The sequence below is a fragment of the Oratosquilla oratoria genome, chromosome 40 (assembly GCF_046742065.1).
Source record: "Oratosquilla oratoria isolate Oo_2021 chromosome 40, ASM4674206v1, whole genome shotgun sequence".
Lineage (NCBI taxonomy): Eukaryota > Metazoa > Arthropoda > Malacostraca > Stomatopoda > Squillidae > Oratosquilla > Oratosquilla oratoria.
Window position 1 is genome coordinate 17,026,732 of NC_134816.1, and position 26,498 is coordinate 17,053,229.

General features: G+C 40.5%; 2 protein-coding genes across 2 annotated transcripts; both read left to right on the forward strand.

Moving 5' to 3' along the window:
* The first annotated feature begins 5,141 nt into the window (after nt 1-5,141).
* On the forward strand, nt 5,142-8,138 carry LOC143020457 (uncharacterized). The gene is made up of 3 exons (XM_076176879.1): nt 5,142-6,069; nt 6,334-6,509; nt 6,698-8,138. The coding sequence occupies exons 1-3, from the start codon at nt 5,908-5,910 to the stop codon at nt 8,136-8,138; spliced, it is 1,779 nt and encodes a 592-aa protein (XP_076032994.1). The 5' UTR covers nt 5,142-5,907.
* A 1,807-nt stretch (nt 8,139-9,945) lies between these two features.
* Nucleotides 9,946-13,697, forward strand: LOC143020458 (uncharacterized). Its single transcript, XM_076176880.1, has 4 exons — nt 9,946-10,208; nt 10,965-11,093; nt 13,455-13,493; nt 13,661-13,697. Exons 1-3 carry the CDS (start codon nt 9,946-9,948, stop codon nt 13,456-13,458), a joined length of 396 nt encoding a protein of 131 aa, XP_076032995.1. The 3' UTR covers nt 13,459-13,493; nt 13,661-13,697.
* Nucleotides 13,698-26,498: the final 12,801 nt, after the last annotated feature.

Below are 26,498 nucleotides of genomic sequence, written 5' to 3' on the forward strand. Positions count from 1 at the left end.
ACGCATATACACAAACAAAGAAACAAAGATACTAGGATTAACACTTGGAAACAGAGGTCTACAAACACACATAAACAACAGGAAACTACAAGCAGAAAAAACATTACACACAATAAAACGATTCAGAAACCTAGACACCAAACTACTATTAAGATTATACAAAGTACTCATAAGACCACAACTTGAATATATACCAATCACATTAAAACCAAGTCAACTCCAAAAGCTACAAGCAGTACAAAACAAAACACTACGATTCGCCACACACTCCATACCCCCATACCTTAACACAATAGAAGAACTACACATACAACACAAACTCGAACCACTTAACACAAGACTCTACAGACTAGCTTACAGAACATGGAACAAACTCACAAACACAAACCCAGACTTAGTACAAACCAGCGAAAACATAGACACAGAACACGGACACGATCACAATTGGTGGCCTAGAATGTCTCCCATCATAAACAGCCCCCCCCACCCGAACTAAAATACATAATGCAAACATAACAAACACACATAAAATACATATCACCCTTTAAATCCAACTAACCCTACTAACCATTATTGTTATTGTTTAAAATAAGATGATAGCACGTGCGAACCAATCGCACGTGATATCATCCAAATCAATGAGCATGGCAATAGAAATCAATACCCCCCCCAAATCGTATATGTAAATAACTTAAAAAAAATCACTAGCCGTCACCCCTTAAGGGAATAAAAGAATCATACTCATTGAAAAAAAAAAAAAAAAAGAGCATACGAAGTATTGAATTCAAGATCCCCCCCCCCACCTTCACAATAATGGATGACAAAAGATACCCCTAAGAAATTCAATCCTACACATAGGTAAGAATAGTAGTATACTTTATATATATATATATATATATAAACTAACAGCCAACTCAAGCAGAACAACTCAAGAGGAAGAACAACATTCTACGATCCTGAAGATAGACCAGCCTTCCAACAACAGGCATCAGCTTCACAACGCAATAATAACCTAAAAATAGTATCAAAGTAGCAAGTGCGTCTGCCCCACATCTATCATAACTACGACTTCCTTCCATTTCCTCCTTACCTCTTACACTCACACCCCCCCCCCACTCCCTCTCCTCCATGTTATCTATCCTGTCTTTAGTAGTAGTATGCCCGAGGGATACAGAATCAACTCAGCGCTCGCAGAACTCGGACGTCTCCGCTCCAGCTCATCGCTAATTGCCCCTAGCATCGCCCTTTGTACCAACACACTCTGACCCGCGTCTAACCGACCAACTGACTCAACAGCAACGCCTACTCTCCGTAAGTAAAGAAATCTCTCAGGGTAAACACAGACACAAAAGTGCTTAATATCCATTGATACTCAGTGGTGTACTTTACTTACACAACACTTCCGAAGTCACGTAATCGCTATGTTTTCAGAGTCTTGCCTTCGAAGAAAAGAGAAAGAACACGAAACATTTAGCTGTGCCTGCATCTAGATCACAGTTAACACAAAAGACACTCGTATCAAGTCTTCGACTTGGTTAAAACCAGTACACATCAACACTGCCCGCCTTCTGTATCCTCTTTTAGCGCCTAAAGAAATTCGTGTCTAGACCGTCTTCTCTGTAGGTGCTTCTGCTCTTCCTCTTTCTCTCCTTCCCTGACGTGTCTGATTCTCGTATAACTTACCGTCAAGCGCCCTCATCATGAAAACCAACTTTCAAGTGGTTTTTGTGAGAGGCAACTCACGCCCGGATGGCATCTCGCTCGTGGACGATGCCAACCAATTGAGCGGTGTGCTCCTGTGCGCTTTGCCCAGACGGAAGGGGCAAATGTCCTGTTCCACTTGATGGATCAGGATAGTCTCGATCCCTGCTTCGAGAAGAGGACTGTGATTAAGCTGGAGAAGCTGGGTTTCTCTCCCCGTAGGGTCACACCCACCTACATGTCAGAGCGTCCATGTACGTGGGTAGGATGGTCCTCGACAAGCTTGGGGATAAGGAAGCCATTCTGAGTGACCTAAGGAAGAGGAACTCGGATGTTGACTTTGTCGATGTCTTCCGGCCTACGGCCACTGATTTCGTCAGAATATCTCTAAAATCTAGGTCCGACCTTGAGAAGATTCTCAGGGTAGGACTCAAGATTAGTTTCTTATATCTGCCCCCATCGTCTATTAGAGAGTTTAAGAACCTCAAGGTCAGGCAATGCCTGATATGTTACTCCCTGAAACATGAATCCCGTTCCTGTCCCCAACCCAATCTGACTAGGTGCTCCAAGTGTGCTACCGACGGACATCGGTATAGAGAATGCGAGGCAGCGAGACTCAGGTGTCTCCTATGTGGGGGAACCCACAGCGCCATCTCCAACTCCTGCCCGGAAAGGAGAAAGGCGGCTGACACAGCGCAGCCTGCTCAACCGGTGGCTAGGTCAGCTCCCAACACCCGCCCCCAACCTGCGCAACCCTCTAATCCTCGGCCTAAAACCAAAACCTCCTCCTCCAACTCCTCCCCATCCCAAGGCAAAATCCCTCAACCCCCCACCCCCAAACCCAGAACCCACCCAGGTGTAAAGAGGAGGGCTAGCTCCCCTGCTGCCGCCCCAGACCAGGAGCCTTCTTGCGCCCCCAAGGAGCAGCGGTCGCAGAGGACGAAGTCCAAGCGTTCTCGACAGGATGCGAGCAGGCCCTCCACCTGTACCGGAGTCCCTAACATGGTTGCACCAATTATCGGCAGCACCCTGGAAAGGGAAGCAACTGATGGCCTCGCTCTCCGGCGCCTGTGAGACGGACCCTTCCAAGTTCTGGAGGACCCTCAAACGTCAGCTGGAGGAGTGCTCTGTGCCTCCACCCAAGGTCATCAACCTTAACCACTCTGCACACTCCCCCCAACACCAAGCTGACCTTCTGGCGTCAGCATGGAGTGAGGTCTTTAAACCCCATCCTGTGCAAGGACCACATTGCTTTAGCACCTTGCACAGTGTTAACTCCTTCATGAACAGTTGTAGTGACCTCATTCCCGACGAGACTGTTGATCTCTCTCAGTTAGATGAAGATGATCCCCTTATCTGCCCCATCGTTTTGGAGGAGGTAAAGGGGGGTTATCTCGGCATTAAAACTAAAATCCCCTGGCCCCTCAGGCATCGATGCACACATACTCAAACGTATGCCACACAACATAATCTCACACATGACGACACTATATAATAGCTCACTAGCCTCTGGGTACTTCCCACAACTATTCAAGGCCTCCCATACCATCCTCATTCCTAAACCCCAGAGACCCGCCTCCGCCCCCCTTTCATACCGGCCCATCTTCCTTCAGGAGTACTTTGGAAAGGTGTTTGAGCACGTCTTATGCCCCCGCCTGACCGTGTACCTAGAGACGGAGAATGTGCTGAGGGACTGCCAGTTTGGTTTTCGGCCGGGGCGCGGTGCAGAAGACGTAATATCCATGATCACTCAATGGGTTCAAAGACCGCCAGACGGTCGCCCTGGTAAGGCCATTTTGGTTTGTAAGGATGTGGAGAAGGCATTCGATACTGTCTGGCATGAAGGCCTTAGGTACAAATTGTACCACAACTTTGACTTTGCCCTGCCGTTCACAAGGTTGCTCTGCAATTACCTGGACGACAGGTCAATAAGAATAAAGTGGCGGGGCTGTCTGTCCCAACCTTTTGTGCCGAAGGCTGGAGTACCGCAAGGGTCAGTCCTTGCCCCCACTCTGTACAATCTATATACGAATGACCTGCCAGAGCCAGCTTATCCTCGCAACCAGGCTCTAACTCTTTCGTATGCGGACGACACTAACCACATAAGCAGACACAAAACACTGCAGGGAGCGTTACACGTAATGCAAAACATCCTAGACGGGGCACACGCGTGGGAGCAACAGTGGCGCATTAAGACCAACGCGTCGAAATGCAATGCTGTATACTTCTGCTGCAAACGAACCAACAGAACAATCATAAACACTCCTCTTAAAATAAACAACACAAACATCCCAGCGAAGGACCATACCCGTGTGCTGGGTAGCACACTTGATAGTGGCCTTACCTGGACCCCACACTTCCGCAAGCAGGGAGCGAAGGCTAGGGCTGTGCTGGGTATGCTCAGACGCTTCAAAACTGCAACACTGAGAACCAAACGTCGATTGTACCTAGCCCTCGTCAGACCGATTCTGTGCCAGTCCCCGGGACTAAGCCAGCTAACATGTGCCACTAATAACTACAAGCATCAGAAGGTTCAGAATGCCGCTGTCCAGTTCATCACGGGCTCGCGATGGAGCGACTTCAGAACCACTGAGTCTCTACACCAAATTTCCAACATCCGTCCACTCAACCAACACAACACAAACTTCACTCAAAACACCTAGAAAAACTGCACGCCAAACACAAACATCTGATACAACATATTACACCTAGACCACACCGTACAGACAATCTGTCAGCTGCGCCCGTCCCACGTGCGGTGTACACGATAAAACGTGTATAACCGTACCTACAAGTAATACACCCCTTCACCAGCTTGACTGGTGATAGCCGCAATAATGTAATAATAATAATAATGATAATAATAATAATATCGCATGTAGCCCATAACTTACAGGCTACTCAAACCCAACCTGGGGTAAAACAGGAATTCTCATGCCTTACCTGGGGTTAATCAGGAACGCCCTCTACACGCGGGAAGTGAAATCTACTCACTTACCGTAAATTACACACACACACCTCTCACGAACATAGCCTCCCACGCACAAACATATACACTTCCTTTTTCTTCGACTAAAATTCGTTTCCTTTCTCACTTTCTCTTATACTACATCTTCTCATTTCAGTTTACCTCCCACTAAAGATTTTTCCGTTTTTCCCTCTCTCTCTCCTACTACGTCTCCTACCATTTTCCAAACTTTCGTTGGTGATATAATCTGCTTTTCCTCCCGGCATTGACGCCGCCGTCCAAGCTCCTAGCCCAGTTCTCCTAAGCCACGACAACAAATAAGCCCCTAATCGCTCGCAATTCGCCCGGTGGCAATAGCCCTCTTTTATACACTACTATCTTTTCATTTTCCTACAGACATTCTTCCCCTCCCACAAAACCCGATCCCGCGCAAGCGAGGTGGTCTTTCCTTGGAATCCAGAATCCAGAGCAGTGCTGCCAACCGACGGAAATTCGTCTGCTAAACGGAAACTAGCAACTCTCGACGGATATGTAGTCATCGTCGGAAAAATATTCCGTTTCCTTCTTTTTTCCTCATATTTAATAAATTAGATTACAATAAACCTTCACCTATTAATAATTATTCGTATTATTTATTTTCCTTATTGTACAGTTATAAATGTATATATATTAAGCTGGAAATATCCTATGATGATTTGCTTTTTTGATCCAAGGTATCGTCAGCGACGGAAAACAGTCCATCGATCACTTTGACTGCAGCCTTCACCAGAGTAAGTCAACCTTTACAGTACTACATAAGATTCTTTAGCTTTTTTTCTGACTTAAAAATGCTTGCGCTTATATTAATGTTATTCATAATTTAGTATTAGCTGCACAATTCGAAATTTATATAATTTAGTTTAGTTACTGCTCAAGTTTCAATGCCATTCCGTTCTCTATAGCAGTTCAAAACAACCCTTTTTTTTCAAGGGAAACCTTACAATTACGTTCGCCCCTCAATTATGTTCCCCTGAGTGTTTGGGCGGTCGCTGTGTGGCAAGTGAGAAACCTTAAAAAAAATGTAGGCTATTTAGGGATTGGTGTAGATTCCCGTTGTGTATTTATTTGCGATGATAACTGCGATTCGGACATGACATGTTGAAGCAATGTAGACATATATGATCCTTTTGTTTCTCACACCTCACCATAAGTCCATTACTTGATTATATATAAATTATGGATCATTATATTTACAGAATATGGGTCCTCGACCCAAGTTCCAAGAGAAATGGCTTTCCAACCCATTATTTAAAGATTGGCTTGCTAGAGTGGACAGGTGTCCACAGCAAGCCTACTGTCACCTGTGTCTGAAGCATCTGAGTGCTGAAATTACATCCCTGAAACGGCATCGATGTTCTAAGGTAACTGCAGTTTAGATATAGTTCTTGACTATTTCGGACCTATAATTATAGCCTATATATCATGTTCTCGATCATTTAGCTTTTGTTATACCTTTCAGTGTTAGCGCACTGTACTAAGTTGTTTACAATAATACAAATGATACAATAACCAGCTACGCATTGTGCTCTATAAACGTACATTATTAAAATTATATATTAGAATAGACGAGTATATGACTGGGCGTTCCAGATACTTTCATAATTATTAAACATACAATACAACAGATACACGTTGCTAATGTCAACAAACATGGGGGTGGAGACCATGGTAGAGACCATGGTGGAGACGATGTTGAAGAACCGACCGTGGCTAATGAGCAAGAGGCTGGAGTACTTGATGGTGTCGCATATGCAACAATTCTGTTTTTGGTGTTTATAAGTAAACACAACTTACCATTCAGGTACAGTAAATAATTATATTACCATATTTGTCTGTCAAGCTACAGCTAGGAGTCACTTCATGAAGCACGACAATTACATACAATATAATTAATGTTGCGATTATTGATGTAGCTGCTTAGTAATACTCATCATAAAGAATTGAATATTCCAACAAGTGTTTATAATTATATTTTCCTTCACATTTTAGCATGTGTGAGGACATAATGGCACTGAACAAGATGATGTTTCCCGACTCGAAGATAGCTGCACACATGGCACTAAAACGAACTAAGTGCACTAGTCTCTCTCATGTTCTTGGCAACTACGTAGCTAGTCAATTAGGTCAGAAATTGCAGACAAACAAGTTCAGTATCATAATTGATGAGACGACAGATTGCTCCACGAACAAGGCATGTGCTATACTAGTTAAGTTTTATGACAGTGTGCAACACAAAATTACTACTGCATTGTTAGATTTGGTAAATATATATGACAGTCAAGGTTCAGCATCAGGGGAAGCACTATTTAATATTATCATGGATTGCTTAAAGGCCCACTCCATACCTATATCAAACCTCATAGGCTTCGCAGCAGATGGAGCTTCTAACATTATGGGTTCAATGAACAGTGTATCCAGCAGACTTAAGAATGTAAGTCCAGGTATTAGTGTATTTAAATGTGTTGCTCATACCATACATCTTTGTTCTAGTGAAGCGGCAAAGACACTGCCCAGAGTATGTGAAGACTTGGTAAGAAATGTTTATAACTTTTTTGCTCACAGTGCAAAAAGGAAATTTGAATATAAAGAGTATCAGGTGTTCTGTAATGTGAAGCCACATAAACTCTTACACCCTAGTGCTACCCGTTGGTTATCCCTTCACATGACTGTCAATAGAATTTTAGAGCAGTGGCAACCATTGAAACTATATTTCACCAACATTTTCATGGAAGAAAGACTTGGTGCTGTTGATAAAATACACGAAGCTCTTAATGACCCATCAGTGTTCATGTATTTAACATTCTTAGACTATATTTTACCTAAGTTAAATAATGTTAATTTACTTTTCCAATCCAAGGGACCCACTTTACACCTTCTACATGAAAAGATTCAGGATGTCTACATAGGTATATTAAGTATGTTTTACAATCCTGTGCACATCACACGGTCAAAGCTTCACTTAATAGATCCAAACAATACTGTACAACATATCCCTATAAATCAAATATATCTAGGTGCAGCATTACATGAGCTCTTTAATAATGAGGTATACCAACGAGGTACATTGATAAATGATGTGAAAGAGAGATGTAAGAAGTTTGCAATAGTCGCATGTGTCGAAATAAAATCTAGATTTGACATGAATAACAGTCTGTGGAGGAGTGTAGGAAACTTACAACCAAAATCTGTATTGAGCCGTTCCTTGCGAGCAGAGGTCTCTTCATTAACTGATCTGGCCAGAGAAGTGCCACTTATTAACACAATTGATAGGCAAGCACTTGATAATGAGTGGCGATGTATCCCATGGCATCCGTTCAACGAGAATATTAATAGCGTACTGCATGATGCTCATTTATTCTATAAATACATTTTAGATGTTACTGATGAGACCGGTGCTCCAAAATTTGCATGTCTTGGAAAATTTGCCTAACAAGTACTTTCTCTTCCTACTTGCAATGTAGATGCAGAACGACTTTTTTCTAAACTTAACCTTATGAAAACGAAAGGGAGAAATTGCTTAAAATTAGACACTGTGAAGGCCCTAATACGTATTAGTGAGTGCTGTGAGGGTATGATTGACAGTTTTGAGCCACAAGAGGAAATGGTTCGTGCATTAAAGCACTCAGTTTGATTTATCATGCCAGTATAATTGTAGGTCAGTGCCTTATAATTTCTATAATTTGTTTAAATTTCTATTTCTAAATTAATGTTATTGTATTTTTTGTTCCTGTTTGGTTGGTTCAATTGTTATAATTCTATGGGACTAAATAAATATTTTGTACTTGACATTGATGACGCCTATATATTTATTAGTTGGCCTATATCAATTATTACGTCTCTCTCTCTTAAAAGTTCATAGGATAAACATTATTGTTATGCTTATTTATTATGCTGTAAATTAAAGATGGGCGATTCGAGTACTATAAATTTACGATACCAATAAATGTTTGTTATTATAGGTACGCATAAGAAATAATATTAGGCTACCAGGCACTCAATTATTTAGTTTTGTATAATTTTATAACGTGAATGTTTTTGGCATTATGCTAATTTCGCCTATTTCACAGGGACAAGGTGGAGGGACGAAGTGGCGGCCGCTATAGATCCAACCCGTCTACCCCTTGCTCTTACCATTCTCTTTAGCTTATGTAGCCTTAATAACCCCTTATGTGGTTGATAGGCATTAAGCCCTATCTTAACTAAGTAACTAAGCCTATTTCACCAATAGGTAAAACTTACAATACTCGATACTAACGCAAAAGTATCGATACGCCCACCAATACAGTGCTTCATCCATCTATGATAGTCCATGGTTAAATATTAGTGTATATACTCCGTTTTCTATTTCAATTAATAATATTAGAGACGGCGGTACACCAGAAACGGAATAGTGGCAGCCCTGATCCAAGGTCTAAATATACAGGTCAGACCGTTTGAATTCTTGTGCGCAGCTTCTGACGTCATTTGGCTGAGTCCATTTTCTCTGTGAAACACTGAAGAAAACTGAGAAACGCCAAGACAGGAACTATAATATTTTATATATTATATATACATATATTATATATCATATATATTATATATTCATATATATAGACAGGAACTATAATATTTTATATATATTTATATATATATTTATATATATATTTTATATAATATTTGTCAGAATATAACTAATTGCGTGGAGCGGTGCGAGCGAAGGCAACGTCTTTCCTATACGTTGCACCAGCTTCAACTGACAGCTATAGGACCCGCCAACCCCACTTTGAACAGCCAGGTGACGTTCACGGGCCCGCTGCGCCAACTCCCTCGAAATTCGGTCGGAAGTGGTTAGACCTTATATTCTTAGATCTTGCCCTGATCCAGAGCAGCGCTGCTCCCGGGCGGAAATTCGTCTGCTAAACGGATGAATCTGTGGCGGGAAACCGTGACGTCACAAATCGGAAATATTTCCGTATCCCTCTATCTTTGACATTATTGTTAAAGTGCCTGCGTTTCCCAAATAAATGACTAGCTAAATATATTGTTTATCATTTCTCCTTTCATAATAAGTGACATACAAGGAAAGAAATGTCGATGAAACAGCATAAATAACGCTGACGTGTACATCTCTGACCAGTTACCGAGTGGAAATGTTTCCGTCTGGCCTTGAATTCTCACAGTACGTCTTAAGGCATCAGCTGGCAAACACCCCTGTCCTTCCTGACTTTGGTAAGTCAATATCAACCTTATGATTCTGCATGGCTGGTTGTTCTGCCAAGGCATACTGTCATGTATGCCACAAGCAGCTCAGTGCTGAAATCACGTCTCTCAAACGCCATCGGCTGCCGAAACAGCATGTCTCCCTCATGACCAGGCGCCTACCTGAGGGACGGAGGGATCCTGAGCAAGGTGCCAGTGCCAGCAACGAGGATCGGGAACAGGCTCGGGAACTACCAGATGCGGTGGCATATGCTACTGTGCTGTTTCTGGTTTTCATCGCCAAGCATAACTTACCATTTAGGTAATAAAAGGTTGTGTTGTTATAATGATATTACTGCAATAGTTCCTGCATGAAGTATTGAAATGAAGTCCACCAAACGCCGAAAAAGGCGAACGTGGCATACGCTGTAGAGTGCTGCTAGCATGTATATCCTACATCAGTGGCGTAGCTAAGAGGGGGAGAGGGAGGGTTCCAAATATGACAGTCCTCCGGGCGTATGATTTATTGTTATTTGCTTTTCCTCTTTCGTCTTTGATGATGTCTTTCCTCTTGGACATTGTTTTATACTCCCCTTGACAGTTGATGCATTTTAAGGTTGAGCTGTTACATTCCCGCCAAGTGTGTGTTGTTTCACCACATTGTGAGCAGACTCTAAACTGTTTCTAGGGATGACATGAGTTGGTATTATGGTGTTCTAGAGCATAGCACCTGTAACAAACGTGGATACTATACATTTTTCCTGTTGTATCTGCTATCCTGGAATGCTCATTTGAAATAGCTTTATGCCTTGATCTTTTGCTTTTAATGCTGTTGCTGCATCCCCAAACGTTATTTTCATAGTTTTTCAATTCGGGAATTTAAATATATTATATTGTGACTGCAAAACTGTTGTATGATAACTGTTTTCCCCATGTAATTCATGATACTGAATGTCAAGATGTTTGGGCCTCCAAAGAAGCCAAGCACCCCATGTCCCCAAATCCCTAGCTACGCCTCTGTTCTACATGTTTCCTTTTTTACATAATACAGAACGATGTTTTATGTGCTATTTTCCAGCTTGTGTGATGACATGATTACCCTGCAAAAAAGGATGTTCCCAGATTCTGCGATTGCAGCAGCTCTAGCGCTCAAGCGCAAGAAGTGCACAGCTCTTCTACAGGATCTGGGAGACTATGTTGGCAACAGGTTGGCCTCCAAATTAAGGGACTGTATATTTAGTGTCATCATTGATGAAACAACGGACTGCTCTGTCGAGAAGGCATGTGCAGTCACTGTGAAATATTTTGATAAAGGGAGGAATGTAATAAAGACTGCAATGCTTGACATTTTAAATGTTTATGGTGGCAGAGAGGGTGGCTCATCTGGGGAGGCTCTATACCATAAGATTATCCATTGCTTGAACACATACGGTATACCCTTAACCAACCTTATAGGCTTTGCAGCTGATGGTGCATCCAATATGATGGGTAGTTATAACAGCGTAACAAGTAGACTCAGACAAGATATCCCTGGAATAGCTATTTTAAGATGCGTAGCTCATAGTATTCACCTTTGCTCTAGTGAAGCGGCCAAAACACTCCCTCGCTCATGTGAAGATCTTGTCAGGAATGTGTACAATTTTTTTGCTCATAGTGCCAAAAGGAAATATGAATTCAAAGAGTACCAACTGTTTTGCAACGTAAAGCCCCATAAACTTCTCCATCCTTGTGCCACTAGATGGCTATCATTGCACAATGCAGTAGCCAGGATTATTGAGCAGTGGCAGCCTCTCAAACTATATTTCACCAACATAATGCTTGAGGAGAGGTTAACCTCTGTGGAAAACATACATGAATCCCTTCAGGACCCTTCAGTTTTTTCATACCTAACCTTTTTAAATTATATTTTGCCACATATCAACAGTGTCAACGTATTATTTCAGTCACGTCAGCCAACCATTCATCTTCTACATGACAAAATATGCAACCTATACAGACTGATGTTAGACTGCTTCTGTTTTTCACACATAATAGCAAAGGTCCCTCTTGGTGATATTGACCCCTCTGATCAGCGTATTCACAAACCAGTTGATCAAGTTTACCTTGGTGCAGAGCTGCATTGCTTGTTTCAGACACACGAATATCAGCGAGATGGCATGATTGTGAACATAAAGACTAGATGCAGGACCTTTTTAATCGAAGCTTGCCAACATATAAAGAAACGATTTGACATGAGCAATAGGTTGTGGACACTTGGCTCTTACCTTCACCCTCGTAAAGTCCTGGACCACAGCGTAAGAACAGCTATGCCATCCTTAAGTGACTTAATGAATGAGGTACCACGTATTAACACCTATAACAGGCAGGTTCTTGATGACCAGTGGCGTAACATAGCATGGCACCAATTCCCAGATGAGATGAGAAATGTGCAAACTAATGTTCAGGACTTCTATAAATACATCAGTGAATACAGGGATGATGATGGAGCTCTCAAATATGAATGTCTTGGCCATTTTGCCTTAGAAGTTTTATCCTTGCCTGTTTCTAATGCTGATGCTGAACGGCTTTTCTCAAAATTTAATTTGATTAAACGAAAAGAGAGAAATGCACTGAAATTAGAAACCGTGCGAGCACTTATAAATGTAAGTGAATGTGCTAAGAGGGATGCTTGTAATGAGATGTTTGAACCAGATAGGGACATGGTGCTACACTTAGGTGATATATAATTGTGGATGTAAATAGGTAGTCGGGAGGTTATTTTGGTGTTCATATGGATATTGGCTGCACCACAGTGTCTGGTTGAGTGATGAATCACGATATAGTACATAATATTATGTTGTATTCTTGTATGATGTTTTTGGTAATATTATTATTACTATTATTATTATTATTATATTATTATTATCATTTGTAATAATACATTCATATTGACTTTGTTGCGTTTTCTCAAGAACGTAAATGTTATTGTGTGTCAGCAAGTACTGTACATTTGAGCATACACAAATGTTGGTGGTGGCTTGGGTTCGGAACTTGAAGAAAAGGGACAGATGTTGTACTTTTCATTTCCCTGCTGCACATAACTTATTGCATGCACGTAAACGTTACATGAATACACAAAGGACGTCTTATACACCAACGAGAATATATACGTTGCATACGTAGTTACAGTACGTGGGAAGTGGCCTTTGCCAGCACGTTCTTAATGTGCTTGGTGACACGTCAGCACGTTTTTAATGTGCTTGCTGACACACATAAGCATTGTCTCGGCGCTGATAGCATGGACTCATCACGTGACAATGAAAGTGAGGTGAGTCATGAAGAACACGATGTTCATGGAAATGATACTTACCTGGAAAGCGAGGATGTATCGATATATGATGATGATGAAATCGAAGAATATGACTCTGAGGAATAACTGGTAACACAAATAAGAATTCAGCAAGGCGAGGGTCAGGCATACAGTTAGCTACGTAATTCTTAACGGCAGAGTGGACAAGGGCGATAAAAAATTGCAACAAACGTTACATTGAGACAAACCTGATGCTTGAAACAATATTTTACATTACAGGTAACTCTTCCTTACATCAGTCCGACAACAAGTGTCAAGGTAAATATGCCAGTGTTTTTTTTTTTTTCCATATCCTTTATGTAAGGACGGCTGAAACACTTCATTTTATGAAACAACAAAATGGTTCTGTATATATAGGCGTATTACAGAAGTGTATGGTGACGTGTAGTAGGTACTCCCGTTCTCATTAGCTTTCACCTCAACAGAAAACGGCGGAAATTTGACGTCACTACCAGCAGCGGAAAAGCGGCGCCAGCCAGCGTTGCCGACATCCGGAAATTCGTCTGCTAGAAGCTAGATTGGAGTAGCAGTCGGACCTAATGACGTCACAGATCCAGCGCTGCTCTTTTGATCCGGAAATTCTGGAAATTTTTTATGTTCCTAGTTTTCTCACAAAATAACAGTTGAATAAAGAAGATATTAATCTATTTATATATTTTATATATACTTATACCATTTCCAACGTCCTGTATCAATTATAAGTTGAGAATATGACGTCACCGAAGCTGAAATACTGAGTCACTCAAAATAGATGGCCATTGCTGTCCAAGACATCATTGGATTCAGAACTCCCCAGATGACTGCACTCTATTCCACTGTCTCCAAGATTAGCCATTACACGTCAACGTTCACGGTAAGTCAGAGCATTACTTCTTTGTGTAACATTTGAGTAATTTTGTACAGATGATATATTCAATATCAAGTTAGCTTAGTTATCCCTAATCGTTTTCTTGTATCCGGATAACAGAAAACGTTTAGAGTGTGTGATGAAGGCACAAACTATTTTAAATTTAAGCCAAATGTTTATAATATTAATTTGAAACAATATGGTATGCCATAAGAATAGGGAAATCCTGATTTGAGATAGAAATAAATGGAGAGAGTAATTGTGCTGTATCTCTAAAAGGGGTCTGCCCCCATCTCCTTTGGGAAATGGGAATATGGACTGATCAGCAGTGTGAAACCAGGTTGTTGTGACGTGTGGTACCCCCCATCAGCTTGAACCTTCCACGATTGTATGTCTCATGTCAACATCAAATAGGAGCAAGAGAGTGGTGTGCATGTGTGTGTGATGTGGTATGATCGGGTGGAATGGTTTATTTCATTCATTTATTTATTCTTTTTAGTTCTGCTTTGACTTCTGTCTACCTCTCCTACATGTGGGGACATAGCTTATACATATCAATAGATAAATAAATATTTTGTAGCATGAATTGTAATGGTTTACGGTTGGTCACTATTCACATTATTATGATATACTTCATATCCTTAATATGATGCGTATTTACAGATTGAATATGGCACAATCCAAACCCAATAAGTTTGTACAAGACTGGCTGCAAAACCCAGAGTATCAACCCTGGTTGGCAGCAGTTGCAGGTGACCCTCATCATGCTTTCTGCAAACCCTGCAAGAGGACCCTAGGTGCTGAAACGACCACGCTAAAGAGGCACAAGACAAGTGCAAAGCACAAGAAAATGATGGAGGAGATGGAAGGGCAGGAAGAAGAACAGGAACGACCATCACAGCAGGAGGAGGTGTTACCTTCTTACATTAAAACAAGGGTAGCGTCTGCCATAATTCTATTTGCGTGTTTCATAGCAGAACACAATTTACCGTTTCTTATAGCTGATCATGCAATATCACTGATGAAAGCAATGTTCCCTGATTCCCAGATAGCTAAGGCCCTTTCCATTCATCGCACAAAATGTAGTGAGGTAGTACAAATACTGGGAAACTTTTTCAAAGAGAACACTGTTCAACAACTGAGAACGAACAAATTTTCAATAATAATAGACGAAACGACAGATTTGAGTACTACAAAATCCTGCACAGTAATTGTACGTTTCTATGACAGTGACACAAATTTGTTAGAGACAAATTTTTAGATCTGATTGATGTTTATGAGGGGGAAAATGATGGTGGTTCCACAGGGCAAAACCTATTTAATATGCTAGTAACAACTTTTGAGAGGTACAGAATTCCCAATGAACAATCTGATTGGATTTGCAGCAGATGGAGCGGCAAACATCTTTGGCACTCATAATTCAGTATGTAGTAGGCTTTACAGTAATTTTTCCTGGTATCACAGCGATAAAATGTGTCTCTCATTCCATTCATCTATGCTGCTCTGATGCATGCAAAGGTCCTTCCTAGGCAACCGAAGACTTGATTCGTAATGTTTACTCATTTTTTTCACACAGTGCTAAGAGAGTACACGAATTCAAAGAATTTCAGGTCTATTGTAAAGTAAAGCCACATAAGATGCTACATGCTTGTCAGACCCGATGGTTGTCGCTGCACTCTGCTGTAAAGCGCATGCTAGAAACAGTGGAATCCACTAAGTATGTATTTTGACTTAAAGGAAAGTGAAGAAAAGTTAACCTCCATATCACAGGTTAATATTGCCTTGAAAGATCCGACCATGCGACTTTACTTCACTTTTCTTGATTACATATTACCCTTTATGCACAGATTTCAATAAACTTTCACAGAGGAAATCCCCAGTTATTCATTTGCTATATGACAACACACACAGGCTCTACGGAACCATCCTTTTCATGTTTTTGTCTGTGTGAAAAAGTTAACAGTGCAGATTTATCCACATTCGATCCTACAGATGCAGCTAACCATAAACCTCTGAAAGATATATACCTTGGTGCGCCAGTGCACAATCTTTTGAAAGATCCAAAAGTTTCAGGTTAATTCAATTTTAATACATTCATTTTTGGAGAAATGCAAATCATTTTACATAGTACTCTGTCAGCAGATAAAGAAGAGGTTTAATTTAGAAAACAACCTGTGGCGAATGGCTTCATACTTAAACCCACCAAAATTCCTAAATCCACGATCAAGGGAGTCATTGCCTTCATTTCAGGAATTTGTTGATATGGTTCCACGTATATATGATGGAAATGTGCAGCAGCTAGATAACGAATGGAGATCCGTAGACTGGTACGATTTATCTGACATTAAAAACACATCCGAAATTACAATTTTTTATGAGAGATTACTGACATATGAAGACTCTTTGGGGATAAAAAAATTTTAAAACCATAGCTGCATTTGCTCTTACAGTATTAAGTCTCCCAACATCGAATTCAGACGCAGAGCGGATGTTCTCAAAAACTGTCTTCAATTAAGAATAAAAAAAGAAACAAACTGTGTGTATCGACAATGTCTAATCTAGTCACCATTTCAGAGGAAGTTGCTAAGGTCGGATGTATGAATTACAAGCCATCTACTGAGTGTCTAGCTTTATTTATAAGTTAATGTTTACGCCTACATTTGTTGAGTAAAAAATAGAGATTAATAATAATTTGTTTTATTGAGTTTGTTGTTGCTGATACTGTAATGGTACAATTTTTATGGTGCAAAATGACTAATGTTACATATATTATTTTTACATGTTGATAATGCTCTACTACTCAATTGCTTCAATTTCAATGTTTGTTTCATAGGCCTATAATAATTGTATTCTCTATATTTTTTGGTGTTATACGTTAGGACGTATTGTACAGTATATGGACCTTACGCTTACTATATGATTTGGGTATATATATATATAGAATATATAATTTATATTTTGTAACTGCTATACGGTTTTTGCCCAGGTTAATGTTTACACAGTTTATTGTTTTGTCTGCGGGAATATAGTTTATTAGTTGTGATAATAAAATTAGTTATCCATTAATAAATTCCGTTTTCTAATATTGTCCTCTAAAGAAAACAGCATGATGGCACAAAATAAGAATATGTAATCCATATTTAGGTCGTTATATCACTTTTTCATCGTGTTAAAAAGTTATTTTGCAAAGTAAATTCTGTTGAAAATGGTTAGAGAAGTAAATTGTGTGGATAGATAAACCATATGAAACTCAGCGCCAAGTCTTAGGCAAGCTGGTTGATCCAGACTCACTATTGGCTGAGTGGTACCCAATCACAATATAGAGAAAACAAGTAGTACACTGGTATCTAGCGAACTAAAGTTGCTAGATAGTGAATTCCGGAAATCACACCCGGAATTCCCGGCAACACTGAGAGGGATACAGAGATTCGAGTTGCTGACACCACCGGAGACGGACGTCCGTACGCTTGCTCCGCAAAAAGTGCCAATCAACGATTTCCACCTACACCGTTACCCGAGCCAAGGGCATTCTCTCGCTCTCTCGCTCTGACGGTTCATGCCTCATAACCCCCCTTTCGACTGGACATTGCCCATGCGGTCTTAAAACTTGTCCAGTCGACTGGTGGGGGAGAAACCCCATCTTCTGGTCTCCCGCACCTAGCGGAACCAGCATAGGGCCTGAATTTTTCGGCGATCGAGCCAATAACTGCGCGACCAATAGACACTCGGGCGCCAGCCGACGCGGCGCTTTCTCTTAACCGCCGCCAGCCACTTAGCCAAATAACGAGCACAGACCGTACCCCTGCGACACCCCCTCCCCCTTACCAATACCCTATTTTCTTTCCTTCTAATTTCTCAACACTGTCACATACACACTACACAACACACAAACAACCCAAAAGCCCATCGCGCCTCGGCGCAATGGGGCGCATTAAAATAAAAGAAACCCGGCCAACGACTGGAACTTCTAAAAGGACCGCTATCTGGAAGACTCTCGCTACACTCAACATACATATCCACAAGCTCTACACTAACGGACCCCTTCATACCGTCATCGCCGATGATGCCACAGTAGAATTAACTAAGAAGAACAACAAGACCGCTTTCGTCAAAGAAGGATTAGAAATAATCGACCCACCTGAACTTAATGCCAATAAAACTCTGATCGTAAAACAAGTAGACGAACATGTTCACGAACACGACCCATCTGACATCAAGACTGAAATTGAACGCCTGAACAACGTCAAAGTATCATCAGTTATCAAACTCCCCAACACCAAGACCATCATAAAGGTTAAAATGGAAACCTCAGCGATGGTTAAGAAAGCCCTAGAATCTGGCCTCCTCATCTTCAGCCAATCCTTCCCCTCTCACACACTTTCACAAGAGACTTACATTCAAATCCCCCAATGCACAAGATGTTACTCCTACCAACACACACTCAGACAATGCGCACACCCCACCACCTACACCATCTGCTCCGCTTGTTGCTCAACGGAACATCGAGTCAACAACTGCCACAATGCCCTAAAAAAAATGCATTGCATGTGGACAGGACCACCCTACCTACGCCGCCCGATGCCCTGTCAAGAAAGACATGATCAAGAAGAAAACACAAGAACTCGAGGAGCAACACACGTCCACACGCTTAAACACAACATACGCCAATGTTACCTCAGGCATTACTGCTCAACCCACACCTACACCGACACCCAATCCCATAACACTGAAACACCTAACAGTCATCAACACCGCCATAACCCACGCCAACATCACTGAAGCAGCTACACCAGGAACATATCAACACACAATTGACGAGATCTATAAGGCAAACGGACTACCCACAGTAATCATACCACCATCAGTCATAAACCCAACAGCAATAATCAACATGATAAACAACACCACACACTCCCACTCAGAACAAGAAGACATGGAAACAGAGGAACAACGGAACAAAAGACCACACACTACAGAAACAGAACAAACATCCAAGGCAAAGAAAACAGAAAAAGAAAACGTACCCATACAAATCATCACACCAGACACCATTGACATGACAGACGACACAATACACAAGAACACACACACACTCCTACAATCAGGGAAAATCAAATACATCTATACAAAAGACATACCAGAAGAAACAGTAGAAACACTGATAAAACAAAGACTGATAGACCTGACGAAAGCACCCATACAAAGACTACCTGAACCACGATACAAAAGAACAAAACAAGGATATTACGAAATACGCAAAAATAAACCTACATATACACCTCACTGGACTGCCAACTGCCAATAAAACGCGCGCACATGAATACTATACACATAATGCAACACAACGTACAATCCTGGACAACACAAAGACAACACGAACTATCCAAAAACTACTTAACACAATCACCTGACATCTTACTACTCAATTCCACTGGCAGACACACAGTCAAAATACACAATTACAACACATACACAAAAAACACAATAATGAAGACAACGCAGGCATAGCTTTATCCATTAAAAAACATAAAACACAAACTTCTAGACGACTTCAACGAAGACACATTATCAATAGAAATAGACACAGAGGACCCATCATCATAGCCACACTATACATCCCACCACGCAGACCCTACATCCCAAAACAAGACATACTAAAAATTACACAAAAACCACTACCAACATATATAATAGGAGATTTCAACGCAAAACACCAAACACTTAACCACACATACAACAATCAAATAGGAAGAAATATCCATCACCTAATAACACAAAACCACCTCACCTTCCTCGGACCAGATTTCCACACAACCATAACACCCTTTGGCACAAGCAACCCGGACATGATTTTCACCAACAGACACCACCACCTTACATACAGAATACACCCCGGAGACATAACATCATCAGACCACATACCTCTCAACCTCACACTCTCCACCACAGCCATCACCATCCCCACACAACCCAAACTAGCATACAAACAAGCAGACTGGAAAAAGTTCAAAACAATACTAGAAACAACAACAAATTAATACATAACCACAGAAAAACAAAACACAAACAACCAAACAAAAAACACAGATTACATAGACAACAAACTAAACATATGGTACAGACTCAAACAACGCAATTACACAAAGCATACCAATGACACAACATAAACTAACTCCCACACCCAAAACATCCAAAAAACTGAAACAACTAATATGGCAGGCAAACTACATAAAAAACAAAGCCACACTCGAAAACAACTGGACACCACACACAATACGAACAGTCAGACAAATACAAAAATTAATACTCGAAGAAAGCAAACAAAATTACGAAGACACATGGAACAACATTATATCAAACATCAAATTTAATCCCCAAAAACCACAAGAATTCTGGAACAAAATAAAACAACTATTAGGTTCTAACACCCCCAACACACCATACATAATGCACAATAATGACAAAATACACGACGACAAAAACAAAGAAGCCGCATTCAGACAAGTATGGCAAAACATATTCCAAATCACACCAGAAGAAAACACGCACTTAGACACGAATCACGAAACAAACATACTCACCCACTTAACACAACACCTCCACCAAACACAACCATACACAAACATAGACCTAAACAGACTAAACACCGACAACTACATTACCCCACCCATACAATTCGAAGACGTCACAAACATAATAAAACATACAAAAAACAAAACACCTGGAGAATCTGGAATCACTAAACAAATACTCTCACACACACCAAAATTCAAAAACTCAATAATCACATTCATACCAAAACAAAACAAAAACGCAACACAAATACAAAACTACAGACCCATTTCACTACTCGAGACACCAGGAAAAATATTCCAAAGAATCATCACAAACAGACTAATGGCACACCTACACGATCACGACTTGTTAAATCCACACCAACACGGCTTCACTCCTGGCAAGGGAACACACACCGCACTCGCCACCCTATATGAAACAATAGCAGAAACACAAAGACACAAACAAGCATGCATAGTTATTTCACGAGACATCTCTAAGGCCTTCGACAAAGTCTGGCACAAAGGCCTTAAACACAAAATACTACAAACACAACTTCCTGACACTATTACAAAAACACTGTGTAGCTTCCTCGACAACAGAACAGCAAAAATAAAAATAAACCAATACATCGGACCAGCCTTCCCACTCCACAGTGGAGTTCCACAAGGAAGCGTCATATCCCCAACACTCTTCAACTTACACGGCAGACACCCCTCCACCATCACACGGAAGCTACACCATACAATACGCAGACGACATAACACAAATCATCACATACCCCAACACCACAGGAAAACAAATGCTTGCCAGGAAAACACAACACGAGATCCACAAAATCAACACATACGAAAAACAATGGAAAATTTCAACAAACACAAACAAATTCCAACTACTCGCCATCTCAACACGAAAACCACCTTCAATAAAGATCAATAACACTACAATACCATACAACAAACAAGCACACATCCTAGGTCTCACCCTCACATCACAAGGAACACAAACACACATCAAAAACAGAATACGAACAACATCAAACACAAGAAACAGACTAAGACGTTTCCGAGGACTCAAGACTAAAACACAAATACAACTATACAAAACACTAGCACGACCACAACTTGAATACCCACCTATAATTACAGTCACAAGCAGTGTGGCCACTTCTTGGCTTTTTTCCCAATATCTTGGCATTTTTGCCATCAACTTGGAATCTTGGAAATAAACTATAAAAAATGAACAAATCTTGGATTTTTTCGCCAAATTGTAGACAATTGCTTAAAATATTAGTTTAATAATAGAATATTCTCTTTGCCACTTAATAAAGTATGAGGTACACTATGTTAACAACAGAGGGCAAATTAAGTTTTAAATTTTAATTCATGAGATTGTTGAAAAGTTAAGGCTGGAAACCACGACTTGCCAACTAAGTTGTCTTCTATGAGTTGACGCGTCTATAACACGTTCAATACGTTTCTCTCCTAGTCCGCCAGTCCTCTCTAGCTCATAAGTCGTGTGTGTGGTATGTGAGACCTGTTGATAGTTATTCAACCCTACATGATTTAATTAGAAATCATTATGAGTGACTGAAGAATCAGAGTATAGTGGTGATGTTACCCCACCAAAGAGAAAAGCGAAAGTGACGCGGTATCAGCAGGCATTTAGAAAGGAATGGATGGAGGATGATGAACTGAAAGATTGGGTACAACCAGATCCTACTGACAAATATACTGTCTTGTGTACTGTATGTAGCAGCAAACTCAAGCATTGCAATAAGTCGTCTCTGATGGCACACAAAGTTTCCATGAAGCATGGAAAGTGAACCTCTTCAGGAAAAGGAAGAGCTTTTTCGATATGACTGCAAGCAGTTTCTAATAGAATTGTGCATGCAGATGAAAAAGATTTCCTTTTGAAGAAAATAGCCTCATTGCTATGTTAAAGGTAGTAGAACCAGCTGAAGCTCTTTCTACAAAGAGGGACTTGAAATCTCTTTGAAAACTTGCTGTACATTTTCCAACATTGATAAAGGAGGATGAGCTAGATTTGCTGCAAGAGCAATGGCGAGATCTTCTATATGCAAGAGACACACTTAAAGGCATAAGTCAGTCTGCAACTGTTTTCTGGAATGATTTACTTTCAGTGAAAGATGGGAATAATAAAGAAAAGTTTAATCTTCTTGCAACATTTATGTGCAACTTATTAGCTCTGCCACACTCGTCTGCATGTATTGAAAGAAATTTTTCCCAAATAAACCAAGTTAAAACTAAGCAAAGCAACAGACTACACACAAATACAGTTGCAAACCGTCTATAGGCCAAGCAAGCCATCACAAGACAAGAAGTGACTTGCCAAAAGTGGGAACCATCTATTTCATTAATCAAACATGTAAAGTTGGGTCACTGTCACATGAGATATAAAGAGAGGGAAGAGTCCAGGAAGAAGAGTAACACAGCAACTTTATATCATAGTGAAGCCGATGATGTTGATGATGAGGAATTAGAGGAGGACCCTATGCCAGTATCCTTCTTCCTGCAATAATACCATTGTCTGTAAAGTATTTGGTGAGTAGAACTTCCTCTTCTAGCTAAATTTCCTATTTTAAAGAAGCCACAATCCATTTCAAGAGCCATGTCACCTTTTTCGCAAGTATCAGACTCAGTATAAAAAATAATCCTTGGATTTTTTCGTAGGGTCATCTTGGCATTTTTACATTTTGTGAGTGGCAACACTGGTCACAAGCACACCCGCACACATAAAAAAATGCAAAAACTACAGAACAAAACAATACGAAATATACTAAAACACAACAACTTCACGAAACAACTAAATTAGAAACAATACATGAAAGATTAATAAGACTGAGCAGTAAAGCCTGGAATACAGTACTTGAACACAATACACTTCCACAGCCCCCACCAACCAACAAAAGAAACCAAGACCACAAATGGTGGCCACGCAAGACCATCCTGGGCTAACCCTCCCCCCTTTCCGCCTAGCTAAATGAGAGAGAGAAAAAAAAAAAAAAAAAAAACACGGTAGGATACGTACGTAAGTCCTAAGTTTAACTATAATAATTGGCACATTAGCAACCAATAAACACACGTATCCATAAGGATACGTGTGTAATACTCATAAATAATAACAGTCACATGGCACATTACCCATCTATAAACGTATGTATCCCTCAAAAAAAAAAAAAAAAAAAAAAAAAAATAATAATAATAATATATATATATATATATATATATATATATATGTTTATTTGAGAGCATGTATGACACAACTTAACGTAAATAATAGCATAAACTTAAAATAAAAACTTTACATTATATTACCAAATCTTGTATCAATTCACGGCCCATTGCCGATACTCAGTCACACCTGCTCCCAACCTATGTATTTATTGACTATCTTTTATAAAATATGCAATGTAGGAAGCACTCATATGAATTTTATTTGTATTCAACAAAACATAATTCTCATTAAAGTCAACTTCATAAAACCAATAGGTATACTACTAAAATGAGTGCTTCCTTCATACCTATTGATATTTATTACATGACATTATTATTATTATTGAAATTAATATCATATGTTTAGCTAGTTAAGGAAATAATTTTAGTGAGCTAGGATGACCATTTACTAAATACAAACTACAATGCAAGTGGGTCCGCCCCACACTATCTCACACTTCCTTCACTTTCTAAGCTTTACCTTCATCTATCACCCCCCCCCTCTTACTCCCACAACTTCTCACTTCACTATCGACACTATTCTATTCTATTCTATTCTATGCTCGAGGGACTTGTTGCCCAACCGCCGTGGTGAAAACATCGTCGCTCCGCATTTTAAACGAAGAAATTCCCAGTACCCGACACATTCTCGATTCTCCGAGAACTCGCTCTGCTGGATGACTTATGTCCCCTTAACTCTGCTACAGACAGCCATAGCCCTTGGGGTCTGAAAACTTGGTCTGTTCTGTAGTAGAGGGGGAACCTCCCTCCCAGTGTCGTGCCTCTTCGGCACAACTGGCATAGACGCGTGCGTGCTTGGTCAGTAACCACCAGGGATAGTAGCCGCCCACCACGACTCCCGCGCCGATACCCACTCCCCCGTCTACGCTCGCGGCAATTGTCAGTGTAATAGTCAAGATTTTTTTCCCACTCGCTAACCGATAACTAACGTTTCCAGCCCCCGCCAACCGCCCCTACAACAATCGCTACACAATCACCACCCCTTTACACAACACGAGTAACACAAACAACAACACTAGAACAAGAGGACACCTAACCCATTGCGCTCGGCGCAATGGGTAGAGTTAGGATCAGGGACTTACGTCCCACAGATAACCACCGACAACGAACAAAGGAACTCTGGGACACTCTGGCAAAACAGAACATATACATACACAGACTGATACCACAACAAGGCGCATACATCTTACTCACAGACGACACAACAACAGAAACACTATGCCAAAAGGACACCAAAACATTCTTCTCCAACAACGGATACGACATACAAGACCCTCCTGAACTTAACGCCAACAGAACACTAGTCATTACACACATAGACCCTTATGTTACAGAACACACAACAGAAGAAATCAAACACGAAATAGAAAGACTGAATCCCAACACACATGTCACACAAGTCATCACTCTTCCACGCACCAGAACTATACTCAAGATAAAATTCGAAACTACACAAATGGTGAAAGACTGCCTCCTCAAGGGACTTAAAGATATTCTCTCAATCATTTCCCACACATACACTCAAACAGGAAACATACACATACATCCCACAATGCACCAACTGTTACTCACTTGAACACATACGCAAACACTGCCCACACCCATCCCCATACATGGCCTGCTCCAACTGCACATCCACACAACACCGACGAGACAAATGTACATGTGTTCTCACAAAATGCCTACTATGCCATTATAATAGCAACATTATACTTACTTTCCCTATAGATGACATACTAAGACTAACGAGAAAAAGACTCCCTATATACATAATAGGAGACACGAACGCCAAACACCCCACACTAGGACACAGCAACGCAAACACCACAGGAAGACAAATAGCACAATTAATACAAAGAGGACACTTAACACACTTAGGACCAGACTTTCCTACATACATTACACACAATGGACAAGGAACACCAGACATAGTACTAACAAACCGACATCATCACTTAAACTACAGAATCACACCAGGCCAACTAACTACATCAGACCACAATCCAATACACTTAACACTAGCAGCCAAACCCATAACAATACCTACACCAGCTAGATACACATTCCACAACGCAGACTGGACAGAATTCAAAAACACACTAAACAAAGAAAGAACAAAATACGACAAACAAAGACAAAGAATAAAACGTAACAAACAATACATAGACGACAAACTTAACACATGGTACACTATGATACAACAAGCCATGGACAAACACATTCCCAAAACAAAACATAAAATACTACCACACCCAAGACAATCAGATACATTAAAATTATTACAGTGGCAATACCAACAACTACAAACACGAGCACACAACAACAGCGGCACATGGACACCACAGGCAATACGAACACTACGCGACATACAACATAAACTACTAGAAGAAAACAAACAACTATACTACGAACATTGGAACAATGAAATACGAAAAATAAACCTAAAATACAATGACACCAAATATTTCTGGACACAAATTAAAAAACTAACAGGAACACCTACTAGCACCACCCCTTATATCATACACAATAACCACAAGATACATAAAGACAAAGACAAAGAACACATATTCAGACAACACTGGAAAAACATATTCTGAATCA

What these genes read in the sequence shown, in the direction of transcription:
- LOC143020457 (XM_076176879.1), top strand. Translation starts at nt 5,908, where the DNA reads ATGGGTCCTCGACCCAAGTTCCAAGAGAAATGGCTTTCCAACCCATTA. An exon ending in AACGGCATCGATGTTCTAAG is followed by an intron (nt 6,070 to 6,333) that starts GTAACTGCAGTT and finishes ACAATACAACAG; the next exon opens with ATACACGTTGCTAATGTCAA. An exon ending in AAACACAACTTACCATTCAG is followed by an intron (nt 6,510 to 6,697) that starts GTACAGTAAATA and finishes TTCACATTTTAG; the next exon opens with CATGTGTGAGGACATAATGG.
- LOC143020458 (XM_076176880.1), top strand. Translation starts at nt 9,946, where the DNA reads ATGGCTGGTTGTTCTGCCAAGGCATACTGTCATGTATGCCACAAGCAG. An exon ending in AAGCATAACTTACCATTTAG is followed by an intron (nt 10,209 to 10,964) that starts GTAATAAAAGGT and finishes GCTATTTTCCAG; the next exon opens with CTTGTGTGATGACATGATTA.